At 43.4% G+C, this 26,030-nt stretch overlaps 1 protein-coding gene across 1 annotated transcript in view; it reads right to left on the bottom strand.

The window, feature by feature from the left end:
- Positions 1 to 25,577, bottom strand: part of CRHR2 (corticotropin releasing hormone receptor 2) — a 150,774-nt gene extending 125,197 nt beyond the window's left edge. The window contains exons 1-2 of the mRNA XM_058035908.1: positions 25,467 to 25,577; positions 9,616 to 9,709 (exon numbers count right to left, since the gene is read on the bottom strand). Of these exons, the coding sequence (XP_057891891.1) occupies positions 9,616 to 9,709; positions 25,467 to 25,532 (160 nt within the window). The 5' untranslated portion in view covers positions 25,533 to 25,577. The remainder of the gene's footprint in view (positions 1 to 9,615; positions 9,710 to 25,466) is intronic.
- Between the last annotated feature and the right edge of the window lie 453 nt (positions 25,578 to 26,030).

The raw sequence follows: 26,030 nt of genomic DNA, 5'->3' as shown, positions 1-26,030 counted from the left end.
ACAGCAAAATTGCAAATACATCTCACTTCTGATATTAACTCTTTCCCCTTTATTTACACAGGAGGCTGTGAGTAATAGTCTCCCACCTGCTGTGGAATTACCTCAGGGATACTTTCAAAGAAAGAGCAGGTTCTTAGGGGAATGATTAATTTCCTGTAACTCTGGATATTGCAAAGTAGGCATCTGCAGCTGAGCAGGCCTCAGGCTGCCTTTAAACTCAATAAATAAAAAAAACCCCAGGCTTGTTCAAAAATACCAGGGCAGCCCTTTTGGTTCTGCCTGAGGGTCTGCCTACTACATCTTCCAGTCTCCAGCAGTGGATATTTAGGGAACAACACGGAGACAGAAGATAATTGAACACTCTCCCAGCTCCCATGTTCATCCCAGAGGATTTCCTGATACAGGACCAGGTTTCTCTGGCATGGTAATGACTCCCTGTGTATTTCACAGTGACAGCAGGCAAGAGATCAGCTTCTAAATGCTTGGGGATATCTGCAAAAGGTGGAGAGTCCAGAGGGTGAGCAGGGAGCCTTGAAATCAGGCTCCTGTTCTACATCAATGCAGCTGAGACCACCCAGCATTTTACACCCTTAGCAATCTGTTTCTCATTTGTGTCACCTCTTAGCTACTGGTATGTGCAACTTGAAATATCTGCATCCATAAACAATCTTTTTGTCTGACCATTTATGCACAGCAGTAGCACGACAAAGAGAATGAATCTGCTACAAAAAAAGATGCACAGGGCATGAAGTGTTGAACAGTTCAAGTCCAAGTGGCTTACATAAACCATGTTAACATTTTCCATTATCTCTTTCTTATACAGCCAGTGTCCACCCTCTGACAGTTTAACAAGTAAGATGAATGCCTGGAGGGGAAAAAAATAACCCTTCTAGTTCTTATTTGGTAATGGAATAAGAAAGCTGAGCAATGTAGAGCTGGAGCTTTACAGGTTGCCTTGCACTTTGACAAGGTTTAGTGCTTACTATTATTTCTATGTACATGGGACAGTGGTCTGCCCAGGGACGTGGCTGAGTCACCAGCCTGGAGGTATTTAAAAGGTGCAGATGTGGCACTTGGGGACAGGGTTTAATGGTGGACTGGGCACTGCTGGGTTGAGGGCTGGAGTCAGTGATTTTAAAGGTCTCAGACAATTCTGTTGTTCTGTGGTTCTATGACTATACAATAAAATGTTCTTCTCTCAAGGCTGGCCAAGGCTGCCAATTCCCTGCATAACAGAGTTTATTCATCAAAGTTCAACCAAGTGATACAACTCAAGAGTTAAACAAGGAGCTGCCAGCTACAACTTTACAGCAAGTGATTTCTTCAAACTGAATCTCTGATGCATTTTCTGTGTTCAAATTCTAGTCCAGGGTAAGCCAGAACAGCACGTGCAAGTAGGAAGTATCCTTTCCTTTCCTCTTCCTCACAGCAGCCACTGGATCCTCAAACAGCTTCGGGCACGTCTTGAACACACCAAGAACGGAGGGTGAAGGAAGGCAGAACCAGCAGGCATGGTTTTATACACACAGAGTTTACCCTCACAGGGAATCAGCCTCACCTTGGTCTGGCTTTGTGCTGAATCTGGCTCTGAGTGTGGTCAGGACACCCCTCCAAAAGAAGCATGGAAATACTGGCTTTGTCCAAAGCAGGGAGACAAAGGTGAGGCCACAACTGTGTGTCAGCAAGAGCACATCTAGAGGCTCACTGCTAACCTGGAGAGTTAACTCAGTCAGGGGTCCATGGGTGTTGGACTAAGCTCTTTTCTGACCCAGAACACCACAATCACATCAGAAGCCAACTATTTCCTAATTACAGTACATTATAAGTGTTTCTATCAGCTTTTGCCACATCATGCTGTAAATGCTTTAAAGCCAATCGTCTAAAATTACCCCTCATGGGTCCTATTACAATGCAACTTTCCTAATTCTATTTCTCCAAGGTATCCAGTCTTATTTGCAAGGCCACCCTTTGAAATTTATTTCTGGTTCCATTTCTCTCTTAACAATATCTGTCCTATTCCATGGCATTTCCAAGTCAGCATTTCTTATCTCAAGGTTTGCATACAGATGCACACGCTGTGTAAGCATTCTGTCAGGCTTGGAGAATTTTCTCTAAATCCATTTCCTACATTTGGGCACTAAACTGAAACCAGAAACAACAAAAAAATTGCCTATTCCACCGAATCTCTCCCATTTCCTAATAATAGTGATCCTGCAGCTCTGCAGATGTTGGACACTCTCTGAACCACCCATCCTTCAGAACAGTTCCCTCTAGTACCGCTCTGGTGGGTTCACTCTTGGATTTGCCACAGTGTTATTTTAACCCTTGAAGGGCTCATCATCCCCCAAACCCAGAGAGAAATGCTGATTTAAAGGACTGGGGGTGTTTTCATTTAGGAGGAGACACACTGAGATGATTCTGTGTGAACAGAAAAGGCACTCGATCTGTTCTGTGGAACTCGACAAAATGAGAATTGCTACAGTGTGTATTATTATCTATCAGGTGTGAAAAAAATGCTGTCTAATTTAGAAACCACTTTCAGCAAATGGTGTTTACTGTACCAACTGTATAAATTCAAATATTTTATATATTTGATAGAGTGGGACATTGTAGCAGTCACTACTGAGGGGATGCTGGGAATGCACCAGAGTGAGGTGACAGAGCCAGGACCGAGGTGAAATATGAAAAAAACTTCTGAAATATGAAAAAAAACCTCAATGTCTCTTCCCAGAGTCCTTACATTTCTGTGTAATGTAAAATCAGGGGGCAGATTACTTCCTTTGATGCTTTACTGAAGTTCTGCAAAAACATTTTCCATGGGGTCAAGACACTGGGGCAGCTTTTTACTGAAACATGTTCCATGTTGAGATTTTACAGCCTCCTTTACACAGCTTAGAGATTTGTTGTTGTAGATTTGGAAGAACTCATGAGCCTCTGGACACCTAGGATAAAAGTGGGAACCTTTAGATGTGTTTACCTATCTCATCCATAAATCATTTACCCAAAAAATAAAACCCCAAACCCCATATTGTCACAGACATCTTTTATGAAAAATCCTTTCCTTAGGATTTTTCCTCCTGAGAAGCTGAGAGGCCTCAGGAACAAAATGTGAACATTGATTATCTGCTGCTGTGGAATGCAACAGGTGCATCTGGGATTGGTCTCATGTGGTTGTTTCTAATTAATGGCCAATCACAGTCAGCTGGCTTGGACAGAAAGTCCGAGCCACAAACCTTTGTTATCATTCTTCCTTTTTCTATTCTTAGCCAGCCTTCTGATGAAATCCTTTCTTCTATTCTTTTAGTATAGTTTTAATATAATATATATCATAAAATAATAAATCAGCCTTCTGAAACATGGAGTCACATCCTCGTCTCTTCCCTCAACCTGAGACCCCTGTGAACACGGTCACACCATATAAATATTTTGTGTCTACAGCAAATGTACAAATTAGATGTGGTGCTTAGGGACATAGTTTGGTGGTGGGCCTGGTAGTGTTGTATTAGTGGTTGGACTGGATGATCCTAAGGGCCTTTTCCAACCTAAATCACAGAATAATTTGATTTGGAAGGGACTCACAAGGAGTATCAATCCAACTTTTAAGTGAATGGGTCATACACGGATCAAACCCACAACCTTGGCATTATGAAATTTTTTCTATTACTCTAAATAATTCTCTCTAGTGGACCACAAAACTTGTTGGACTGTCTACAGTTTCCTAATACACAAAGGATTTCCATACCTTCAGTTTGGAACAGCACCAGACTAAAAAAAAATGCAACTTTTTTAAATTATAAGGGCGGGAATACAAATTGTTCAACAACACCCAGCATTGTCAACTTTATTTTGGGAAGCACGAGCAAGCAGAGCTGGACTGCCTGGTATGTCATTTGGGGCAGTGGGAAAGTAAACCAACATCATCACCTCGATTTAAATAGTGCTGTTGCAACATCTGAAAATAGGAAGCGCTGGGAAGGCTGCTGGTGCCCAGCTGGAGTGGTGATGGTGCAAACACTGATGTCTGAGGTTATCTTTCTGCCGGGAGCAGTGGCTGGGCGCTGTGGATGTGACCTGGCCCCCAGGCAGCTGCAGGAGCAGCGTGGGGAGCTGCAGCCAGCAGGATGAGTGAAAGCATCTGTGAAAATAAATCGCCCATCCAAGGCTGGTTCCAAATGGGGCTGCTCATTGATGTGGCCTGCTGGGAAAATCAGGAGGGAAGCAGAGAGAATTGCTGCCATACCATTACTCTGGAGGGATATTTAGGGGTGTAATGATGGCAAATCTTCTGTTTCCAGGAAACAGGATGGTGTGATGTACAGAAATAAATTACCCCTGGAGCAGAGAGGGGCTCACCTTCGCAGTTGGGGATGGAAAGGAAATTATCGAATATGCTTGTGTGTCATAAAACTTTCATCTACTAAAAGGATCATTGATTCAAGAATGATGGAAATTGATTATTTAAAACTAACAAGCCAGCCAAGAACAACACTATTCATACATTCCCAGTTCTGTGAGGAGCCTCTAGAATAAAACACTGTCCCAGCAACTGGGAAAATGATGGCAAACTCCAAGTGATGTCAGGTTAGCTGGAGACTTGATGAGCATCTTTGATGAGCTGTGGATCCATCCATGGATACATTCCTCCCACATCCACCAACACTTTCATTAAACCACAGCTTCCCCAGAGACTTGGAAAACACAGGAAACAACACAGGAGCAGTGTAAGCCTGGATTTGTCCAGGTGGAATCCTGCACCACTCAGAATCAGGGTGTTTCCACCATTTCTGGGAGACAACAGCCTTTCACTACAAAGTGACCAGAGTGAGGGCAAGGAACCAGCCCCCAGGTCAAGAGGATCCAGTCACCAGGAGGAACAAATAATTTTTCTTTTCAGTGCATCCCAGGACTTCTTGAAATGAAGTGCACGACATCTGATTTTCTGCCTCTCCTTTACTGAATTGTCTGAACACACCTAAACACCATAAATGCAAACTGCAACCTTCAAACTGACTGAAAGTGAAGAAAGAGAAGAAAAACAGAGAATATGATTTGTACACTGATAAGGCACAGGAGCATTGGCCATCCACATGCTGGTTGATTTTTTATTTTTTCAAAAGATTTCTGTTTTCAGATGAATTATCTTTTGACAAGGTCTTAAAGATTGTGAGGTCAAATGTGTCAATGGAACAAATAGGGGGATCAAAAGATTTCCATGCAGATCAAAATTAAGTAGGATCAGATGCAAGCTGAGACTTGCAGTCTCCTGTGGAAACATGTTAGATGGGAAAGGCAAGGGATGTGAGGGGAATAATGCAAAACCACTCCACAATGCATGGAACATCAGTGTGAACTGAGGACCTCTGTTCTCTAAGTTCCTACAAAAATTCAAGCTGTAACTCAGTGCCTGTATCACACACAAATAGATAATTATAGCCACCTGCTCATCCTGGATATCACAGTAATTCTAGTCAAACCAGACCAGAAAATTACAACTTTAGAAACATCCCAAGCTGAGTCCTATAAAAAAAAAAAATCTGCTATTTCAACCAATTCCTCTTATATATGAAAGTGAAGTAATAATTAAATACAATTTTTTTCTTCAGATACACAAACACAGAGCCATTTCCCATCTGGTGTGGTGCATTTCCCCCATTACTCAGATCTCTTCTGGATTTTTCTGTGATCCCAGGAATTCCTGCTAGGCCATGGTCTTTGTGAAATGAGTTTGGTGAAGTGTCCCTGACCCTATACCAAGGACTTTTGTGTGTCCAGGGTGGGAGCACAGACCATGCTGGCTGGGGAGTGACAGTGGGAATATTCAGTCATTCCCTGACAGCCTTGGAACATTCCTGACCTTCCACTGTTACCGGAATTTTAAGAATTCCAGTCATTACTTACCCAGATTTTGGCCAGGATGGAAATTTAGATACCTACAGAAAGTGTAGTATGAATGTTGCCACCTTAGCTCTGAGACTGACTGTTGTAGTTGTAATAAATTCCTCTGAAACAGCCTCTGCAAATGTTAAATTAGTCAGTGATTAGGAACTGCTAAAAATCTTGTAATCCACTGTTGGGTTTTGCTGTTTTTTCTGCCTCTGGTAAGGCTGGGATTGAAGCTCTCGAGACGATACTTCGTGTTTAGACTTAGATGTTGATTATTTCTTATCTATATTACAGTCCTACAAGGCATGAATTTTGCAGTATTTCACTAACAAGTTACAAAATGGCCAACTATTTTTCCTTACAAGGTTTTTTAAGGCTAAACTATCCAATTAAGAAACAACACTTAAATTATTTTCACTTTTTATTCACGTCCCGCAATGCAGCTTTTCTGTCTAATTACAAAATACCACCCAAATCCATGAAGAAGAAGGTGAAAAAGGACCAGCTACTGCCTTAAAACTTCTATCTTGCTTCACATATATTACTATATTCTAAAACTTTAAACTCTAAGTTTTCCACTATGTGATATTACACACTTCCAATCAAATGACACACTCATAATCTTAGTTTTATCATTCAATTTTGGAAGCCTTCTCCACGGCCTCAGGTCCATGCAGTGTTCTCTTGGGGGTCAGTGCCTGTTACAACAGAAAGTCTGAAATTCTCAGCAGCCAGGGTTCCAACAATCCACCTAAAAACTGTGAACAAAACTCAGACTGCTGCTGGTTCAGAAGCTGTGTAAAAATTCCATCCGTGGTGAATTGTTGTTTTTATGACATCCCATTAAGATCACCTTTTGCTGGGATACATTTCATGGTGGTGCTTTAGGTGATGCTAATGAATTACATGTGTAATCCTTTAGATATAAACCACTGACCAGATCTGGGACAAAAATTGGACTGAGCTTCACCAAAGCTCTGTAATGAGTTTAATAATCAAGGGAGGTCTACTCTGACCCTCATGACTCAACAGAAGGGTCCCTTTTGCCGTTTTGCATTTTTCATCTCTGTGTAAATCATTCTATATCAATTCTAACTTGATTTTCCTCCCTGTGATTCATCCGTGTAAAAAGTGATAGAGTGGACCTTGACACTGAACTTTGCTAACTCACACTTTCACAAATTCATGCTAAACATACTTCTGCTAATGGCTTTGATGGTGATTCTGTAATGACCTAAACCCCTCATTGACAACACCATCACGCTCAGGAGCTGAATCCAAGCAATCCTGAAGGTGCCATCTAGGGATTTTTCAAGGAAAAAATGCCCAAAAGAGAAAATGAGTTATATTGCTTTCCAACTCTGAAAAAGTATTTCTTGGTTTAAATTGTTTCAGAATGAATTTACAATGTCACTCTCTCAGCCATTCTGTGAAATTACCCATGCATTACATTCTCAAAAGCATTTTATGCCATCTGTTTGGGATACTTAGTGTGAACATATTTGGGGGTGAAATTAGTAATTATAAGAGGAGGAAATTAACATATTGGACTAATTAACAGCATCTTCTGGAAAAGAAACAGGGAAGATAACGAATTACAAAGCTTAATGTTTACTGTTCTCCCAGCTAAATAAAGATTGTTCAATATGGCTCTCCCTAGGTTTCTTTTCTTGATTTTTTTTCCCTTCTAGAATATATCTGCACTATGTCAAAGAACAGGAGCCAGAGAAAAGACTCAGACACTGCAAGCTCTGTGGTCTGGTTCTCTCCATCCACGCTGCTGAATGGAGCTCACCAATATTCCTGGGTGACACATCCTGGTCATGATCAACTTCAGAATAAGGGCTGTAACACAGCTCACCTCATTTTGGACACTGAAATATTACAGCAGACTTAGTTCCAGAAGCTCATTGTGCTTGGACCCCAATAAAGAAAAAGCATTTTGTTTCTGCTCCATTTTAGGTTTTAATTTAGGATTAAATTGTGCTTTGGTCTTTAACTGTACCAATAGAGCTCTACTGACCATGAAGAGGTGGTGATCATATTGCAGACCTCCATTTTTAATGGGAATACTCACAGCTGAACAGCCCAGACTGTTTGGAAGATCCAGTTTTCATGGAGCACAAAACCAACAGGTCGTGGCAACCACCATGTTCTTGTTGATGACCCTCCACAAGACCATTGGTCCATGCTAAGCAAAAGAGTGGATTTTTGTCCCTAGGGTGTCTCAAAGCCTCATGCTTGTACCTGAGGCTGACCATGGATCAGATTTGGGGTTTACTGTATTTGGGGTTTATTATGTGTATAAACCCACTCTCAAAGCACAGTACAGGTTCTCAGGATTTTAAAGTATCATAGAAAGTTTGTTCTAAAAAAAGCCACAGGTTGCACTAACTATAAAAATCAACTTCCATTGCTGTACCTCTGATCAGTGATACCTCACAAAGAAAGTTGAAGAAAGGCTTCTGCAGCTTCTCCCTTCTCTTTTCCCATTAAAATTCTGTTCCAGTAGCCACACTCCACTAGAGAATATGCTGTATGTTCATGCATCACATAAACAGCCCAGAAAATTATATTTTGTCAACAACTGAAAAATAAATTGTTTGCTCACTTCGAAGACAGCCTGGCTTGAAAATTTGTGGGTTTTTTTTCCAAAATAAAAGCTCTGCACAAGGAAAAACACTTCATGAATAAATGGCAAGTTTTACGATAATATTTACAAACACATTCAAAGGGCAAAGAACACCTAAAAGAAAGGTCCAAATATAGAACCTCATTTATCTTCCCTTTGTTTCCAGGTAAGGAATGGAGTAGATGGTCATTAAACTGATATAAACAAACCTGCTACACGAGGCAGAGCTGCTCCCTAGAACACAATGGCAGCAAGGGGCAGAGCTTGGGGCAGGTTCATAATACAGGTCAACACACCCATTTATATGCAAATTGAGAGGCAGTTAAGGCACCACAACTTTCACACTTCAGTCTGATATCTAGATCAGCCTATTGTCCTTAAGGAATAGATTAAGTCAGAATAAAACACCACTGATCCAACATATTTTACAGAAAGGTTGTAAATTCCCTGAGCCTCGTTTCCTTTGCCATTTCTCCAGGGATGGAGAACTGGCTGAATCATAATACCTACATTATATTTTAAGCTCCTCCCTCCACAAATATTCACCAAGGGGAAAAAGAAAGTGAAGAGGAAGGGAACAAATGTAGTTTTTCCCCCAGATCCTTGCAGCACACATCCCCAAGTCATGCTGCAGGGGAGTGGTTCTGAGTGTGCTTCTCCCAGTTCTGAAACAAAGCTGGATCCAGTTTCACATCTCTTACAGCATCATTTCTGTGCTCATGTATTTTAGCCAAGAGACAAGTGCTTTGCCCTGCTTCTAAAAACTGGTCAGGATAAATGGAGTAGACACTTCAAATATACTAATTTTCAACTATAACATCAGTCAGTAAGTGTAGTTAATTCAATAGGTTAAACTATGAGAAAGAGCTGTCAATAGTTCCCCTGAAGGGAATTACTCCAGGTGTGTAGAATTCTCCAGGTGTGTAAAATTCCAAGTTCTCCTTCCTTGTCACACCACACTGCACATTGTCACCAAGGAAAAAGCAAGGCTGGAGACAGTGTGTTTATCTCAGCAGGAAAAGATGTTCCCTGGAGCAAGGACACTTTGAAAATGGATCCTCCAGTAACAAGAAGCCACCAAGAGATGGAGGAATAAATACCTGTGACGTTGGTGCGGGCTGACAAAGCTTCGCAGTACTTTTCCAGCAGCACAGACAAGGGCAGGTTCACAGAGGATTCACAGTGGAGAACTATCTGGAGAAACAGAGAGAAACCAAGCAGGTAAAGCAGCAGCCCAGAACAAACAGATTTTCTCATTCATGAGCACAACAAACCCCCAGCAGTCTCAGAGCTGTTCCCAATCAGGATTTACTCAGGTGCAGAAACCTCCTGACACAGAAGGGTTGTGGTTGTACTTCCTCAGCTCCAGGGAATCACATGGAATTCAGCTGATTAATGCAGGAAACTGCAAATCACCCACCTAATCTGGATCTCTCCTTGTGGGAGCTGCTCAATGCCTTTAACAAAGCTCAGGATCCACTGTGTCTCACCTGAAAGGAGACACCTGAAATAGCAGAGCTGAATCACATCCCATTAACGATCTGTGCGTTGAGTTTTTTCAGGGAACTTTTAATTGGTATATGGGTGCCAGAAATACCTTGCACATTCAAGAGATACAGCAATTGGCAAAGGGCAGTTCAGAAGGCTTGAAGAAGATGTTCCCATGGAATACATAGGACAATTGGGCATCACTGTAAGGCATCCTGTGGCTCTTTTCAGTCAATGGAAGACACACAAGATTCTGACCCTCAGCATTTAGGGCTGAATCTTCTACTGAGGGCAAGTAACAGTGAGAAAGAGCAGTAATGCCAACATGGGCACTTTGAGAAAGCTGCAGGTTCAGTACAAGGTAACAGTACAATCCCAAGTAAAATTTAGGAAACAGAGTTGAAAATGAATGGGGGTATCTTAATTTTCACACTCAAAATGAAGCTCCCAGTGCAGACAGAGGAGAGAAGCCCACACCAAAATACAGAGCCAAGTTGGGATCCTGCTTGGAGCAAGAGAAGCTCTTGGAAAGCCCTCTAAAAACGAAACGTGGCAGGAAAATTCAGGAGTGACAAATCAATGACAGAAAATTCCATTTTCCATCTATGAAACTGGCTGAAAATCTTTCTGAGGGGGATATAAAGCCATGGTAACACATGAAATGCCTTTGCTTTTCTGTTTACACAGAATGTCTCCAACAAAATTGAGGCAGCTTTTACTCAGAGAAACAACCATACACCTTGAAGGTTGATATTTTATTTCAATGCTCTAAGGTGTGTGAAGTGATTGAGGAACCCATTTTATGTCACTGAATTCTCTGTAGCTTAATAAAAAGGAGGGTAAATGCTCATGACAATAGAATCCATCATGTTGGTGTTTAAAGAACAACTGTTCTTTGTACAGCACCTTTTTCTACCGATTTCTCACTTTGCTGTTATTTTATAAAATAGGAAGTGTTGAAGTACAAACAGAAAGCCTTTCCCAGACTTCATTCTTCTCAAAAAAACACTCCGTAAAGGGGATGTTTTCTCCTCCAGGTGTGAGGATGTGTGAAGAATTTTGAATGAGCTAGAGAAGGGACTTCTAAGTTGTTTCAGATAATGTGATTTATTTTTCTTATCTTTTACATAGGTAGGAAAGGTGAGTTCAGCTCACATCTTCACCACATAACTCAAAAAGTCCCAAGACTTCTAGTTACAAGATCTTTTAAAGATTTATTAACTAATAAAACACTACTAAAAAGGATATTTGTATTTTTGACCTAATTCTTAAATATTTTGTTTTATAGAGTCATACCACAGTGTAAGCATTTTTAAATTAATCATGTTATAACACACAAACTTACAGTACTGTACTCTAAAACTTTAAACTTTCTTCTACAGTCACTTGTTTTTAAAATTTTAGAAGTTTAATAGTAATAAAATGCTTATAAAATAGTAATACGATTAGAGTAATAATAATAATTTGGACAATTTGAATTAGGACAATATGAGACAATAGAAACAAAGAGTTACAGACGTCTGGGTACCTTTTCTGGGCAGCACAAGCCTGAAAAAGGACCCACGTTAACAGAGGATTAACCCTTAAAAACAATAACCTGTTGCATATTCATACACCTCATACATGATGCATAAATTCCATTCAAACACAGGATTCTGTCTGGTCAGTGTCAGCTTCTTCCCCTTAATCCTGAGAGCATCATTCTGCTCAAGCAAGGCAGGAAGAAGTTGGTTTCTCCTGATAATTGAACAATAAATTCTCTTTGTCTGAAAGCTTCAGGTGTCCTGTGGCTGCTCACTGCCAGTCCTTTCTTTAAAAAGTCTCTTACATAGCATAGTTTCTATTTTAACATTTTGTTATAACCTAAAACTATATTTAGCACATTACTTAAGAGAATTAATACAGCATTACTTTCTAATATAACACATATAACATCCACTTTAATATTTGCAAAAAGCCAATCATAAAATACATGCATTTTTCACATACTTAAAAGATCTCTGCTTTAAACTACAAATCTACATTTTCATTTTACCTAAGTTTGGAAGCTTTTTCTAAAGTCTCAGATCAAACCTTGTGTTCAATCCTAAACTTTGGCTTACAGGCCCAAAGTTCTGAGAGTTCCCTGCATCTAAAATTCCAACATCCAGGGAGGCTCTAAACTCCTGCCTCCCACAGCAAACCCTCCATGCATGGTCAGGTCAAGAGAGATAAAACCAGGTACAGTTTCCACCTCCCGAGGCACGGAGCTGTGCCCTCCCGTGTTCAGCTGTGCCCTCCCCAGGACGGTGGGGAAAAACAGATTTAATTCTAAACACTGGGTTACAGGCCCAAAGTTCTGAGAGTTCCCTGCATCTAAAATTCCAACATCCAGAGAGACTCCCCGTGTACTGTAAATCGGCTGCGTGTTCAGCTGTGCCCTCCCCAGGATGGTGGGGAAAAACAGATTTAATTCTAAACATTGGGTTACAGGCCCAAAGTTCTGAGAGTTCCCTGCATTTCAAATTCCAACATCCAGGTAGGCTCTAAACTCCTGCCTCCCACAGCAAACCCTCCGTGCATGGTCAGGTCAAGGGAGATAAAACCAGGTACAGCTTCCACCTCTCGAGGCACGGAGCTCCCAAAACCCAGACTCTGCAGTGGCCGCATTTCATGTCAGACCCAGGCACGTGAGCTGACACAGCAGAGGCATTTCTGCCCCTCCATCCCTCACCCCTCTGCCACCTCCCAGGCCAAGAGCACTGCCTCACCTCAAAGAAGAAACTCAAGCCATCCCCGTGTACTGTAAACAGGCCGCGTGTTCAGCTGTGCCCTCCCCAGGGCGGTGGGGAAGAACACACAGAGGTCAAACTGAGCACAGCTTGGGCAGGAATAGGAAAGGTTAAATGTCACATCTGCCTTAGGGTCAGCTCAGGTTAATTTGGCTGCATAGGGAAAAGTGCCTTCCACAGATTATGTTACTTTTGGTTTCATTTTCTCTCTGCTAACCACAGTCAACAGACTTGCTATGTGCGAAACTTTTTTTAAAAAATTTGTATTTTAAGAAGGCAAACCCAAATTATGCCTCAGGTTTTAGTTTTTATGTTTTTCAGGCTCTGCTTCAGTGTGTAGTTCTGAGCTTCACATCAGGGCATGGTGAGCTCTGTGCACAGAGCAGGGAGACAAAACAATTCCTGCTCCAGCTGGGCACCAAGGACAAATGACCCAAATCTCAGCCCAGGAGCACAAACACCGTGGGCTGGAGAGAGAAAAACAAGCAGGGTGGGACTGCCTGGGCTAAAGCTGGAATGGGACAATGAACTGCAAGGTGCAAATGGAGCAGAACTGATCCCAGGGAGAGACCCCGGGAGCGCTCGTGCATTTTGGGGCCATTTTGGTTCATCTTGGGTGCAGCCCTGGCTGGGCTCTGGTGCTGCCCAAGGTGCATCCATGGAGGAGATCCTTTGAATAAATCCCTGCTTTATTCTTTAGCTCTGTCCAGCCTCTGTTCTAGGTCTAGGTTGAAAAAACCCTCTTACAATAATAAAAAACAGCAAAACAAACAAAGAAAGAGAAACATTTCAGTAATGTAGAATTTTAAAGATAAATAATTGGGCCCATGACTGCACAGAAATTATATTTTGAAGTACTGAAATAATGGCTTTGGGTCACTAATGCATGACTTTACTTAAACTGCATTTCTCTTAAAACAGCTATTTCATAACCTCTGCCCGCCAAAGCAGTTCTTTTTTGTCCTGAAAATTTACCTAAATCATGCACAGAAATGTCCAACTTAATTCCTCTGAGCCACTGTGGGCATTTATGAACAAATGAAACTAATGTGCTGAGCCAAAGATTGAGGTAGAAATCAATCTTTTACTTTCCAAAGCAGGGACACCAACTAAGAGCAGGCCAGCTCTGAGTCTTACAAAAAAAAAAAAAAAAAAAAAAATTACAGAGCCTTTGGTCAACTTCCCATTTACATCTGAGAGGACTTTGGGAAAAAGATGAATTGCTCTGGTGTCACTGTCTGCCTCTCTAATGGGCATTTTATTGGGCCTTTCCCCTTGGACATGGTCACTGCTCTTCATTAATTCAGGAAAGACCTTTATCTCGTTCAGAGGACATAAACTATGAGACACAAGAGGTGCCTACTCACAGTTCCCCCCAGCATTTGTGGTTATTTCATCCAGCTTAGAGAGGATCTGTAACTTAATTTTGACAAGAATTAACAAAGACTCCTGGTTTGAAATACTGAGTTCCACTATGGAGCAATATAGAAATGTAAAACCAAATGAGCACCAGTGCTGTCAAAATTCACCTGCAGGGGAGAGGTTGTTTTCTGCTCTCACACATGGAAGAAATGGCTACAGGAATATAAAGGAATGGCTTTGGAATATAAACCAGCCCCAAAGCTATGGAAAGGATCCAAAAATGTCCACACAAGCACGGGGCTACCACAGAGACACTGTCACCATGATATTTTCTGAAAAATCCTCTTTGCCCAGGATTTTCTCCTGGGAAGTTGAGAAGCCTCAGAGAGGAATGAAAACAATAATTATCTGATTGCTGCTTCTGTGTTTGCTGCTTTGGAATATGGCCTGAACATTGTTTACCAACAAGTGAATGTTTGATTGGTTCCATGTGAATTGTTTTTAATTAATGACCAACCACAGCCAGCTGTGTCAGACTCTCTGAGTCAGGTCATGGGTTTTTATTATTCATTCTTGTGAAGCCTTCTGATGTTTCCTTTCTCTATAGTTTAGTATATAATTTTATAGTTTCAGTATATAATTTCAATGTAATATAATATAATATAATATAATATAATATAATATAATATAATATAATATAATATAATATAATATAATATAATATAATATAATATAATATAATATAATATAATATAATATAATATAATATAATATAATATAATATAAATGTTATATATTAATATAATATGTTTTATATATTAATATGTTTTATATGATATATAACATTTATATTATATTATATTATATTATATTATATTATATTATGTTATGTTATGTTATGTTATGTTATGTTATGTTATGTTATGTTATATTATATTATATTATATTATATTATATTATATTATATTATATTATATTATATTATATTATATTATATTATATTATATTATATTATATTATATTATATTATGTTATATACCATTACATTACATTACATTATATCAGCCTTCTGAGATCATGGAGTCAAATTCTCATCTGTCACCTCGTCCTGGGGACGCTCACAAACACCACAAGACACAATGGAGCATCTGCTAAATTCAAATATCTCACAGTAGACAGCAGCAGAGTGGGTGAAGTCAGCAGGAATGCAAGCTGAAGGGAAGGGCTGAAGGGGAAAAGGATGACCCACAACAGTGGAACACCCCTTGCCAAGGGGGAGGTGAATTTGGAGCAGTGGGTGCTGCCACACATGGACAGATGCTCACGCTCCCCTTCTTTTCCCATCCTCACACAAGAATTCCCAGATGCCATTCTGCAGTGCTCTAATAAAAGCCAGTTTTTAGGCCTCCCTGTCAAACATCTGCTGGTGACATGCTGAGAGGTGCTGACATCTGACACAGCCTCAAAGCAGCAGAGCAAAAACTCTTTTTTATAAAAACGTAGTTTCTAGTACTCCCGAGGTCCCAGAGAAATCCATCCCATGGAAGTACAACAGCATCTCAGCAGAAAGCCACTCCCAGAAAAGCAGTGGGATTTGTATTGAATAGCTTAGACTTCAAAACAGAGAGAGCAGCAGCTGAGCTGATCACACAGGGATTCCTCTGGAATTCAGGAAGAGAAGCAGGAATTGTCCAGATGCAGTTCATCTACAGCATCTTAAATCTTTTAATTGGAATGACCTTCCCTGACCGGGTCTTCTGCACTATAGGGACAGAGTCACTTAGATGTATCCTTCCTAAATTTTCTTTAGACACTGCAAACAAAAGGAGAGGTCAAAACATTCCTAGAGATGACGGCTGCAGAAGACACAAGCCCGTCATCATCTTATTTAATCATCTGTGCCCCTTCTTTTACTGACCAAGATGAAGTGACCTTCCTGTGGAGTTATTAACACAAAATGTGCTCAGCCCACAGCTGACAGGACAAGGGTCCATCTCATGTCCTCTTTGCCACACAAAGTCTCACCCTGTACTATCCACTGTGCTCTCTATAAAGCCAAAGCATTTTCCACTCCTGAGAAACAACCCCTGGCAGTGGCACGGATCAGGTCAGGAGGATGCTTCTTCCTGCCCTTCATCTCTGGGAACCCCCACTGCTCTCAAGACTCCAGCTTTTCCCATGTGTTTCTTTGAAATATCTGAGGCTGCAAATACTACCTCGTTTCAACATCAAAATTGCAGCAAAACTCTCTTCAGCACACAGAAAAGCTGCTGCTTAGCAGCTTTGCCCCAGAACTCAGGGAAAAAAAAGGAAAAAAAAAAAAGTGTTAGAGAAAAGGGAAACCTGCACTTAATTTTTAGTTATTCAATTAGGCAATGCAAATAAGTTCACTCCAACTCCACAGTGAGACTGAGTTCTCACCCCAACTTCTGGGATGGACATGCTCAGAACAGTGGCTCAATTAAAAGCAAAAATTTAGTTTGTGTGCACAGCTCATTTTAGGGAAACACAGGCATGTAACTTCACAATGAAAATGTAATTAGCGAAAGAGCTCAACTCAGCAAAATCAAACTTCCTTGACAAAATCCATCCTCTTTTTGAACAGTTTCCAGGGCAGGTGGGCATCTGGCAAGTTCTACATCACTGGTGTGGGGAAACAGATGCTTTGGGGAAAAAAACACCAGATATTCCTTGGAATGTTCTTATTAAAAATGCCAGTGTCCATCTGAGCAGCTCTTTCCTTCTAAGAGAGGGCAACACATGGGAGAGAATGAGGAGAGCTGGAATATTTGCTAATTCACTAATCATGTGAAGGAATATGCACAATCAGAAAAGTGAAAGCTGCTACTTCAGGACAAAACCAGAGATTAGCACAGGAGAGCAGGGGAAAGTCATCTTCACAGTGGCCAGGATGGATTTACATCCACTGCCATGGGGTTACTTCATCCACAAGATGCATCTGAAAGAGATGCTTATCAAAGAACAGCAGTCAGGGGAACATTGTGTTGGAAATACTTTGTTTTTTTGGAGAACCACAAAGGTCAGCCCTCTGCATGAAGATGTTCTTGGCCTTTCTCAACACAGTGACTTAAAATCGCTTGTGCAGCAGCACTTGGCAGTGTACAATTGTTTGGCTTGGCTTCACCAGAAAAATAATTTCCATTTGGGATAGAAAGTCTAAATACAAGTTTTCACAGGAGCCTGCAACCTGAAACCTGAGCCAGCTAAGGTTACAGTAAAGGGAAAGACTCTGAGCACAGTTCAAGAAAAATAGGCTCCTTTTCAAACCATCCTTCAGCTCTTTAAACTCCCTCTGAGTTAATCCAAGTGGCCACATAAAACATTGCTACTTGTTAGAGAACACTGAATGCTCCAGGAGACACTGCTCCATGATCTGAGAGGCCAGATGTATTCTGCAGCTCTTCCAGGAAGTCTGGAAAAAGAGACCAAAAGTCTGCATGGAATGGGAATTAGGACCCCAGTTTAATAAAGCAACTAAACACATGCTCACTTTTAAGGCACGAAATGAAATCAGTCTTTATACAAAAATAAATTAAAAAAAAACCCTGGAGCACCTGCTACACTGAACCCACCACTGAACTTCACTGTTGTCTTTGAAACTTGGAGATTTGCCTTCAGTGAGCACTGCCCACATGCTCTGCTGAAGCAGCTTTTAGAGGGGAGGTTCTTCATCCTCTGAAAGCCACGAAAGTGCTGAGGCATTTTCTGAATCATGAGATACAAACCAAACCTGGTTAAGGCCACCCACGGGCTGGACTTGCCCAACCAGGTCTCCAAGCCCTTCCAAAGCAACCTGAGATGTTAAAAATGAGCATAACTGGATTTGAATCACAAGTTGCAGCTCTGCTGAAATAAAATTGTTTAATGGAAAGTCTTTTCAATTTCACATCCTTCAAGAGTTTTGCTGGTCATTCCCCACACCTGTGGGTACCATATTCAGAGCCTGGCAGGGGAGCACGCACTCAGGGCACTCCTGCCTTCATGTCTGCCCTCTCCTTAGGTCTGTGAGTAATTTTTTCCCACCCAATTCCCATTCCTGTGAATCCTCTCAGCAGCTCCAATGTGATTCACCTCACCCCCCCCTATTCCAGCAGCCTTTGCTTCAGGCTCCCCAGTGCTCAGTGGAAGAAGGAAACACTGTCAAGGAACAATCCATCACTTTAAACATGGACTCCAGGGTGAGATAATCATGCTCTGGAGACAAAACACTCAGGGAATCCAGAGCAGCTCAAGTTTAAAAGTCATATTTACCCAAGTGAATGCCAATTCCTCCCTCATCTAACTCTGACCTACATGCAGAGTCTCTGCAAGGATCATTCACCCATCCATTGTCACCACTGCCACTACACTTCCAAAGCCACCCCTCACAGGCTCTCCCAGCTTCAGCTCAACAAATCTGAGCTCCTCATCTTTGTTTTTCAGGTCTCTGCCACCTGAAAATGATAAAAAAATCTCATCTGGATCAAGACTTTATCAGCTGAAGATATCTGCTCAGCTTCCCATGGAATGCCAACAGTGGTACCTCTGCATCCTCCACAAAATGTTCCTCAGACCCAAGATTTCCTGACAGGGATTTAAAAGTGGTACTGGGTATCAGCAGTGAACTTTCTCTCCATCCTCCCTTGAAATGCTAATTCTTGGGCTGGAGCTCACTCCTAGATTTGAAAAGCAAGTATCACAGTGAAATTTAACTCCAGGTCTGGAATCATCTCTCACTACCTGAAGGGGAATCACAGACTCTTCTCTGGGAATCAGATTCATCTCAGGAGCTGACAGCACAGCATCAAGACAGGCATCATTCACAAACTGAAGGGAAATCTCACAGAACATAGAGAAAAAATTATGCACCATGACAACGACAGCATCAGAACAGAGATGTTGTAAAAAGACATTTCAGAGATGTTGTGAGAGCTCCATCTTTGCAGATTTTCACAGTTGAAATGTGGATGAGAATGATTTGGTTTTGGAATTAACCCTGCCTTGAGATGGTGACTGCACTTCTGGCAATCCCTTCCAGCACAAAGTATTTTTTCATTCCTTGATTCTGTATGATTTATAGTCCCTACAGTGAAAAGAATCACAGATAACAATTACTCCCCAAACCTTTCAATGGGCCATGCAGTAAACAGCTTACAGACTGTATCTTGAACAATAATCAGCAATCCAGAGGCTTTGAGGTTTCTCTCACTCATGTTTCTAAGATTTTTTACTCTTTTCACATAATTATAATTGAAAAATTATTCCAAATACTATGAAAAGACATTTTTTAAATATTACTGTATTTAAAGATAAAATTTTCTTTTAATCAGTTTTTTTTTTCCTTTGTGAAGGAAAGAAATATTGCAAGTCTGACAAGACTTCAAAATCATCCTGAAAATACTTTTGATACAGTAGGGGATTCTTACACTTTGGAAGGTGTCTCAAGTTCAAGCTAGACTGAGCAGCTGAAGTCCCAGCAGGCGAGTTTTGAGGCAGGATGAGGAAAGATGCTCAGTGCATCTGACTGGAAGCACACCTGGTCAAAATGCTTTCCTGAGCTCTGAGACACCACTCTCAGCAGCCAAGGGACACCCTGGGCTTTCAGGCTGGAATTAAGGAGGAAGTTTTTCACAGAAAGAGGGGTCAAATACAGGAATCATCTACCCAGGGAGGTGGTGGAGTCACCATCCCTCGATGTGTTTAAAAAAAGACTGGATGTGGCACTTGGTGCCATGATCTAGTTGAGGTGTTAGAACATGGGTTGGACTCGATGATCTTAAAGGTCTCTTCCAACCTAGAAGTTCTGTGATTCTGTGATTCCTCTCAGCTTTGAAAGAGCCAGTTGGTAGCAGAAGGAGCAGCCTGGCCCCTGGCAGGGATGTTTGTTCACAAAGCAAGCAAGGGAAGAGCTGTGATGGCCACAGTGCCCACACAGCCCTGGGTGGCTCAGGAGCCTCTGCTGGCCTGAGCCCCCTGAAACCCAAGCCATGGCCAGGCCTGGGATAGCAAGGGAAGAGCTGTGATGGCCACAGGGCCCAGCACAGGCCTGGGTGGCTCAGGAGCCTCTGCTGGCCTGAGCCCCCTGAAACCCAAGCCATGGCCAGGCCTGGGATCTGCTCCTGCCACTCAAAGGCAATGGATACCTCAGCGAGCAGAGCCTGGCTGGCAGCCCCACAGGAAACCTGTCCAGGCCTGTCAGCACACTTCCTTCCCTCCCCTTTTGCCTCCTTTCCTCCTTCCTTTGAGCCGGAAAAGCCACCCCTGCCAGGGCACAGCACTTCCCACAGCATGGCAGAGCAGAGAGATCAGCACTGAGCTGTGCTCTGAGGGACCTGGGGAAAGCAGCAGGGATTACCCCAGCCCTGGGAAGCAGCAGCTCCTCTGCAGCCCTCTGGCACTCCAGCTACTATTACCAGGGCAAGGGTTCAGCATTGCAGTGAGGACAGCTCGTGTATTTTAATCTCCATCTGCATTACTCACTATTTACTTTCCCGGCATAGCCAGCCCGGAGTGGACAGTTAACTCAGGCAGCATTATGAAAAAGTTTATAGAGCTTTAATTGGCTTCATTTAATTAGCTTCATTTTCTTACAGCTCCGTGGAAGAAGTACTTTTCAGCTCTTGAATTATCCAATGGATTTTCTTTCTGATTTAGTGAAAACATGCTGAGTTTCTGTGCAGGCACATGAGGCTTAAGGGATGTCTGGAGAGGCAGATTCCAAGTTTTCCACCCCAGAGCTGGGGAAGGAGCAGCACATCCCCAGCACCTGGCTCTCAACACTGCCTTCTCTGCACAGGAAGGATGGATTTGGGAATCAGAGGTCAGGACAGGACACTGGAATTCACCTCTGTGAGGTCCTTTTCTCTCTCCCTTCCACAGCCACATGGACCAGCCTTTGAGAAGATCCACAGAACATCTGCTTGTGAGAGCCAACACAGATGAGGCCAGGGCCAGGGAGCTGAGCAGTGCTTACCACAGAAAATGCTCCTTGTCAAAGAGCAGTGCAGGGAGCATCCCACAAACATCCCCACAGTGGCATCACAAACTGGAAATGAAATTTTCATGTATTTGGATGTGACTGACGAGATTCAAGCAGACAGTCACCTGAAGGACAGCTCTGTCTGTTGACTGATCTGCTTTCTATTTGTCTTCTCTTGTAGCAAGGACCGCAGCCAAATTTATACAACTTCTCAGAGAAGAAAATTAAAATACTCTACCCAACACTTAAATCAAATACAGCTACCTTCAAAGCTGTTAAGATTAAAAGAATTATTTGCAGTAAAAGAAAGCAATTCTGTATAAAGAAATACTTTGATAGAGCAAAGCATCACAAAGAGTTTAGTTCTGTCATGAACAGAAAGATAAGGAGACAAAGACAAAGTTTATGCAATGCCTTAACACAGGCCATTGAGTATCCACATGAGGCAGGGAGGTGAGAGGGGCTCGCTGGACAGCTCCAGCTTTACATCCAATAATTAACATTTGCACTTTAAGGAAGAGCAGACTACATTTGGGACTAAAAGTGGTGTAAAATCCAAGAAATAAGGACATGGACACGATCTGTTGCAATTTATAGACATGGCGTGGAAAAGAAAATTCCTGCAAAAAGTCATCTGCTGGATAAACTTTTAATCTAGAGTAAATCAGCTTTTCCCTAAATCTCCTTTTTGGGTTTGCAGTGCTGCAAAACCTGAAAGTGATATAAACTACAAAGGAACAGATTCAGCAGCATGTGCAGCTTGTTGTTGCCACCCACATTTCCTCACCTCCCCCTCTCCCCAAAAAATAAGATCTGCAGAACTATTAAAAGAACCTAGAAATGTGCAAATGTTTGTTCTAATACAATATTTTTAAAATATTTGGTTTACTAATATATAGGGCAAAATGAAAATAAGAAGAAAACAGGAAAACGCATCCTTAACAAGTCTGTATCATCCACTACCCCGTTTTTCTCGTGGGGAATCTCTCAGTTCAGCACATCAGCAGCAGGAGCTTGGGAATCCCTGACACAAAGAGAGCTGATCACCAAATTCAAAGCAATGAGGAGTTGGCCTTGGAGGAAAACCCTCCCTGGGGCGAGCCCAGAGTGATGGCAGCACAGCACTCTCCATCTAAGCCAATAAATCAAACAGGGCAAAGGTCTGTTCTAAGTCCTGAATCACTTTGTTCAATTTTTAGAATGGCTGCTGGCCACATTGCTGCCCCAAGCAATCTGCTGGGATCTCACACAGTTCCTGGGAATGACCTGGGAGCACCATGGACCAGCTCTGTGCACTGTCTGTGCAGCATCTCCCTGGTTTCAATGCTGAAGGAGCTCAATCACATCAGCACAAGTCACTCCCTGGCATTTTTTTTCTGAAGGCTGGAGAGCTTTCCTGGAGATATTGATGCAGCAGTGGAGTTAGAACCTGTGAGGCTGAAATTGAAATTCTGCACCTGATAAAGCACAGGCTGCAAAGAGATCCCAGCTCTCCTCTTCTCCACAACCACGCTCTGGTTTGGAATATGAAGGTCACAGAGTTTAGAGGACTTGATCATGACTTTTCCTCGGCTCTTGACAGGATAATAATATGTAAGCAGATGCCTTATATGCACAAAAGCTAAAGCTGCCTTCTTGCTGGCTAAGGGCAGGGATGAGCATCATCACTGAAATGTTTTACGGCAAAACTACAGCCAGCCAACGCCAGCACACAGCCACCTCCCTCCGACACCCAGTCATTGCCATGGGATGGTTACAAACTAAACCCCGACAGAGCACTGCCCCAGGAAAGGCTTCTCCTGATGAGATGTTTATGCTGCATTAATTCACAATGGGGCTGAATTTTGGCAGCCTCAGACCAGGAATACTATTTAACTTGTCATCGCCGGCTGATGCACTCACACTGCCCCGGCTCTTTTAACAGCTCCAGGAGAACAAATAAATGACAGCAAGCTTTGCTTTTGGTTTTGATGAATAATTCCCCCCTCTCCAAATTACGTGAACTTAGCAAGGACTTTATATAAAAATGTCATAAGACTCATTTGCCTTCGTTTTATGGTTTGTTTTTTGTTTCCCACATCCAGTTAAATGTGTTTTCAAGTGCATCCTACGTCCAGAACTCCTTCAAGAGAACATAAATCTCAGTTCAAGTCTTCACCCTTTTGCTGACCGGCCCTGTGAAATCTGTCAGGTCATTTGCACCAGCATTTTCATGTGGCAGGTCTAATTCTGTCCCACAAAGTTGCCTCATCTCGTGGGCGTTGCAAACCTGCAGCTCCCATAAAACACAATTGCTTGGCTGCTGTGAAAACTTGAACTCCCTTAATTGGGTAAGGGCTTGCTCTCACAAGCAGCTATTTTCCTCAAATCCACAAATGTGGATAAAGTCACTGACTTTGAGTCCACTTTCGAGTGTTTTCAAGTTAAACAAGAATTTAAGAGCTTTGGCTTTGAGCCACAGTTTTAAAACACTGCTCTTAAGCTTCTTGGTGCAAAGTTCCCTGCAGCTGGAAAGCAGAGATCCAGATTTATTGACAACATTCAGGGATTAAAACACTCCCCAAAGGAGCAGCAAAACCTTCTGCTACAGCTGGAGCAACCAGAGCTGAAGATTCAAAATGTTATTTCCCGCACAGGTATACACGAGCCCCTGTCAGACACCAGCATGTTCCACCCAAACAAGCTCCTCTATAAAACCACAGGATACAATCAGAGTTCACATTTCTTGGGCTAAATAATTTTATGGAAACTTCACTTTTAGATCCTTAATCTATCTGCTCTCTTTCTTTTGAGACAGTTTTGTTATTAAAGCAGTGACACAACTACCAAAATTAGCAGAAATAATTCAAATGCAAAGTTGCAGAACTGGAAACCTGGAAAATCCAAAGATTGTATCCACAGAGGAAATACATAACATTTCTTGATTGACTGAGAATGGATTAGTCTGGCTAAATACTCAGCACCTGAGTACTTTTGATAACCTCACTGACAAGTCCCACACTCTCAAGACAAACTGAGATATTTTTATGCACCAAAATAAATCACTAAGAGAAAATACAGACTAGGAGAGAAAAAAGACTAAGAAACAGAGATCAGAAAGCAGTGGTTTGGGTTGAAAACAGCAAGTGTGTAAACCCATGCCACTGTGAGCCCATGTGCACTGATCTCTTCCTTCTTTTGGGGATAAAAAAAACCCGACACTGGCGGAGGTGAGAAAGTATTCTCTCACTTCTAAGAAAGCTACTGTGAAAAATAAAATGAAATTAAATTGTTGCTTGCCTCTGAAGCCTGTTGTTGACCTGGCTTTTCTTTTTCCTTTTAAATTAGAGAGGGGAGAAAAAAACCAAACAAACCCCCAAAATAAACAAACAAAACCCCACAAACAAACAAAACCCAAACCAAACCAAAATAGACAGAACTTAGGGAAACAGAACAGATTTTCTTTCTTTATCTAAGGAAACGTTAAAGATAGACCAATTACACTGCGGTCCAGAAGGGTCACTGCCACTTTTTTAAAGCTGTGGGAACAGCCTTTACAAATTCTGCACAGGTTCAAAGCTGCTTAACCTCTCACGTTTTCTTTCCAAGTCTGGCTTAACCACACTTAAAACCATCGCTCAAAACAAACAAGTCGGGAAAGCTTTTGAAGCCCGTTCCGACAGAGGCCAACCTTATTTCCACCTCGTGCCAGCATCTCCCGGGCGGGGGGGGATGCTGGTGATGGAGAAGGACCGGGCGGAAAAGCTTCGTGCGGGTTTCACTCGGGAGAAACTCGGAGCGAGGGCTTGGCTGGGTGCGTGGGCTGAGCCCTGCCCATCGCCACCCGTGCCACCGATGGCTGCTGGAGCACATGGTGCCAGGACAGACACCGGGACACAGGCCGGGGCACCGGGCACCGCCACGGAGCGAGGAAATCCGAGGGAAAACCCCGCTGGGGCAAGGAGCTGCCACCCCAGCGGGGTCCCTGTGCTGGGACCTCCTCTGGCGAGCAGAGCTGGCGCTGTCACAGGGCAGGGGGCACTAAAAGGGCGCAGGGACTCGCTGCAGAGGTGAGCGGGCAGAGCGTGTCTCTGAGAGCACCTGTGATGGAGCAGGAAAGGGCCACGGGCACGGACGGATCCCCGGGCGGCAGCTGGCAGGGAGCGGTGCCCGCCCGCGGTGCCCCAGAGCCGGGGACGCACCTGCGGGGCAGCGGGGCACGGTCCCCGCACGGAGCCCCGAGCGCCCGCGGCTGCCCCGCTGCTTTCCCGCGGCCCTGGGGCGTCCCCCCGCTCCCTCCCCGTGCCTGTCCCGCTCCCGGTCCCTGTCCCGCACCCCCCGTCCCTTTCCCGTTCCCGTCCCCGGCACTTACAGGCAGGAGCAGGAGCGCGGCGGCCGCTGCCGCGGGGAGGCTGCGCTGAGGCGCTCGCCCCGCCATGAGGGCTCGGGGGGTGCCCGGGGCTCAGCCGGACCCTCGGCGCTGCCCCGGCGCCGGCATCGCCCCCCGCCTGCTGCCCTCGACCCCTGCCCGCCGTCCCGGAGCCGAGCCCGGCGCTGCCGCCGCGTCCCAGAGCAAACCCCCGGCTGGCAGGGAGGGAGGGAAGGAGAAGGGGGAGCCGAGCCCGCCCTCCGCCCAGGATTCCTCGGGGATGGAGGCGGCGGGGGGCCCCCGGGGGAGCGCGACCCTCACGGGCTCCAGCAGCCGGGGGGAGCGTGCTGTGCCCCGGCTCCGAGCGCCACAGGGGCTCCCCCGTCCATGGGGCGCTGGATGGAAGCGGGGCCGCACTCGGGCGGAGCCGTGGGGAGCCCCCTCGCCGAGCGCCGGGTGATGGAGATCCCTCTTCCCCCAGCGATGGGGACGCCTTCCACACCAGCTTCCAGGAATAACGGGGAGCCTCCTCCACCCTCCCGTGCGCTGGAAATTCCACTGCCTCCA

Source organism: Melospiza georgiana, chromosome 1 (assembly GCF_028018845.1).
Source record: "Melospiza georgiana isolate bMelGeo1 chromosome 1, bMelGeo1.pri, whole genome shotgun sequence".
NCBI lineage: Eukaryota > Metazoa > Chordata > Aves > Passeriformes > Passerellidae > Melospiza > Melospiza georgiana.
The sequence above is the reverse complement of the archived record's forward strand: the minus strand, read 5'-3'. Positions and strand labels throughout refer to the sequence as shown.